Below are 2,503 nucleotides of genomic sequence, written 5' to 3' on the forward strand. Positions count from 1 at the left end.
ATTGTTTTCATGAGATTACAAATCATGCATATTTTATGATAGTGTTTTTTTGTTCAACACAGATAATGTAGAATAGCTTTATTTCCAAGGAGTTGTTAATCAAACAATGACTCTACCATCAAATTAATACTACATCAATATAGTAAAAAGAATCTTTAATGAGAGCCTCTGGCTGGTCTGTGGTATAATGCTCAGCAGTGGTATTCCAGTAGCATTACTGGTTATCTACCACTCCAATAGCATTCTTGATTAACAGGTCAACAAATAAAATAAGATTTTGGCTTAGCTAACATTTTCACCTCACCCCACTGCTAATTCATGCTGACAGTCTCTTTCTCTGATCTAATTTTTTTTTCAGAAAATTTATTTTATTTTAAAAATACATTATTTGTTTTTATTTTTTATTTCAGAATATTATGGGGGTGCAAACTTTTTGGTTACATAAATTGCTTTTGTACCATTTGCATTAAAGTCATAAGTGTGCCCATCCCCCAGATAATATGCATTGTACCCATTAGGTGTGAATTTACCCATCTCCTCCTCCTCTTTCCCACCTGCTTGATTTCCAGTGAATGTTATTTCCGTATGTGCACATAAGTGTTGACTGATTAGTTCCAATTTAATGGAGAGTATATAGGGTGTTTGTTTTTCCCTTCTTGTGATACTTCACTTAGGATAATGGTCTCCAGTTCCATCCAGATTGTTGAAAAGGCTATTAATTCATCTTTTTGTATGGCTAACTAGTACTCCATGGCGTACATATACAACAATTTATTAATCAACTTTGCAAGTGTGAATTGTGCTGCGATAAACATTCAAGTGCAAGTGTCTTTTTTATAGACTTTTTTTCTTTTGGGTAAATACCCAGTAGTGGAATTATTGGATCAAATGGTAGTTCTACTTTCAGTTCTTTGAGGTATGTCTATACTACCTTCCATAAAGGTTTTACTAGCTTGCAGTCCCATCAGCAGTGTATAAATGTTCCTATCTCTCTGCATGTACAATAACATTTGTAGTTTTGGAACTTTTTGATAAAAGCCATTCTCACTGGAGTTAAGTGATATCTCATTTGGTTTTGATTTGCATTTCCCTGATGATTAGAGATGTTGAGTGTTTTTTCATATGTTTGTTGGCCATTAGTCTATCTTCTTTTGAAAGTTTCTGTTCATGTCTCTTATTTTTACACACAGACCAGGCCATAGTCAGGAATCAGTGATGAAAAATTATACAGCAATAACAACATTCATCCTAGTGGGACTAACAGATGACCCAAATCTACAGATTCTGCTTTTTATCTTTTTGTTTCTAACCTACTTGTTGAGTGTTGTTGGGAATCTGACCATTATCACTCTCACCTTGGTGAATTCTCACCTTAAAACACCCATGTACTTTTTCCTCCGGAATTTCTCCATCTTGGAAGTTTTATTTACAACTGTCTGCATTCCCAGATTCCTCTATACAATGGCATCTGGGGACAATACTGTTACCTATAATGCATGTGCCACTCAATTATTTTTTGTTGTTGTCCTGGGTGTGACTGAGTTTTTTCTCCTGACAGCCATGTCCTATGACCGTTACGTGGCCATCTGCAAGCCCCTGCATTACACGACCATCATGAACAACAGAGTCTGCATCAAGTTCCTAATTGGCTGCTACATAATTGCTCTAATCATCGTCATCCCACCATTTGGCATGGGCTTTGAGCTCGAGTTTTGTGACTCCAATGTCATAGATCACTTTGGCTGTGATGCTGCCCCCATCCTGAAAATTACCTGCTCTGACACAGAGTTTATAGAGCGTTTTGTCTTAATCTTAGCTGTGCTGACACTCCTGTTCACATTAGTGTGTGTGATTATGTCCTATACATACATCATCAGGACCATTCTCAGATTCCCTTCTGCCCAGAAAAGGAAAAAGGCTTTTTCCACTTGTTCTTCCCACATAATTGTGGTTTCTATCACATATGGAAGCTGCATCTTCATCTATATTAAGCCATCTGCAAAAGAAGGGGTGGCTATTAATAAGGTCGTGTCAGTGCTCACGACTTCAGTAGCTCCAGTCATGAACCCCTTCATTTACACTCTGAGGAACAAGCAAGTGATACAAGCTTTCAAAGAGATGATCAAAAGAGTCGCATCTATCTCAAAGAACTAAAAGACTACTGAGTGCAAAATGACAAATTATAAAAGAATTTCTTATCTCCATTTTATTTTGTCCTAATTCTATAGTAGTCATGGTTTTTGTATAGCACAACCTCATTTTGTTGCACTTACAGCCCAATATTGAGACAAGTATTAATTAATCTTTTTTAGCTCAATCTATTCCTAGAAATACATGAGAATAAATCTTCAGCAAACATTTCTAACAACACACCTACTATTACAGAAACAAGGAATGTAGACAGCATCAATTTACTATCATATTGGGGTTCATCTACTTCTCTTGTACTGACTGATGTGTCCTGAATTGAGCCCCAGATTTCCCAGGAACATCAGCAATGATG

The 2,503-nt window shown here is 36.5% G+C and overlaps 1 protein-coding gene across 1 annotated transcript; it reads left to right on the plus strand.

Moving 5' to 3' along the window:
* Positions 1 to 1,215: 1,215 nt before the first annotated feature.
* Positions 1,216 to 2,154, plus strand: LOC138397436 (olfactory receptor 6C2-like). Its single transcript, XM_069491457.1, has one exon. The coding sequence runs from the start codon at positions 1,216 to 1,218 to the stop codon at positions 2,152 to 2,154; it is 939 nt and encodes a 312-aa protein (XP_069347558.1).
* Positions 2,155 to 2,503: the final 349 nt, after the last annotated feature.

Source organism: Eulemur rufifrons, chromosome 16, assembly GCF_041146395.1.
Source record: "Eulemur rufifrons isolate Redbay chromosome 16, OSU_ERuf_1, whole genome shotgun sequence".
NCBI classification, from domain to species: domain Eukaryota; kingdom Metazoa; phylum Chordata; class Mammalia; order Primates; family Lemuridae; genus Eulemur; species Eulemur rufifrons.

Bases quoted from the DNA above. Each gene is read 5' to 3' on its own strand.
- LOC138397436 (XM_069491457.1), top strand. From the start codon at position 1,216: ATGAAAAATTATACAGCAATAACAACATTCATCCTAGTGGGACTAACA.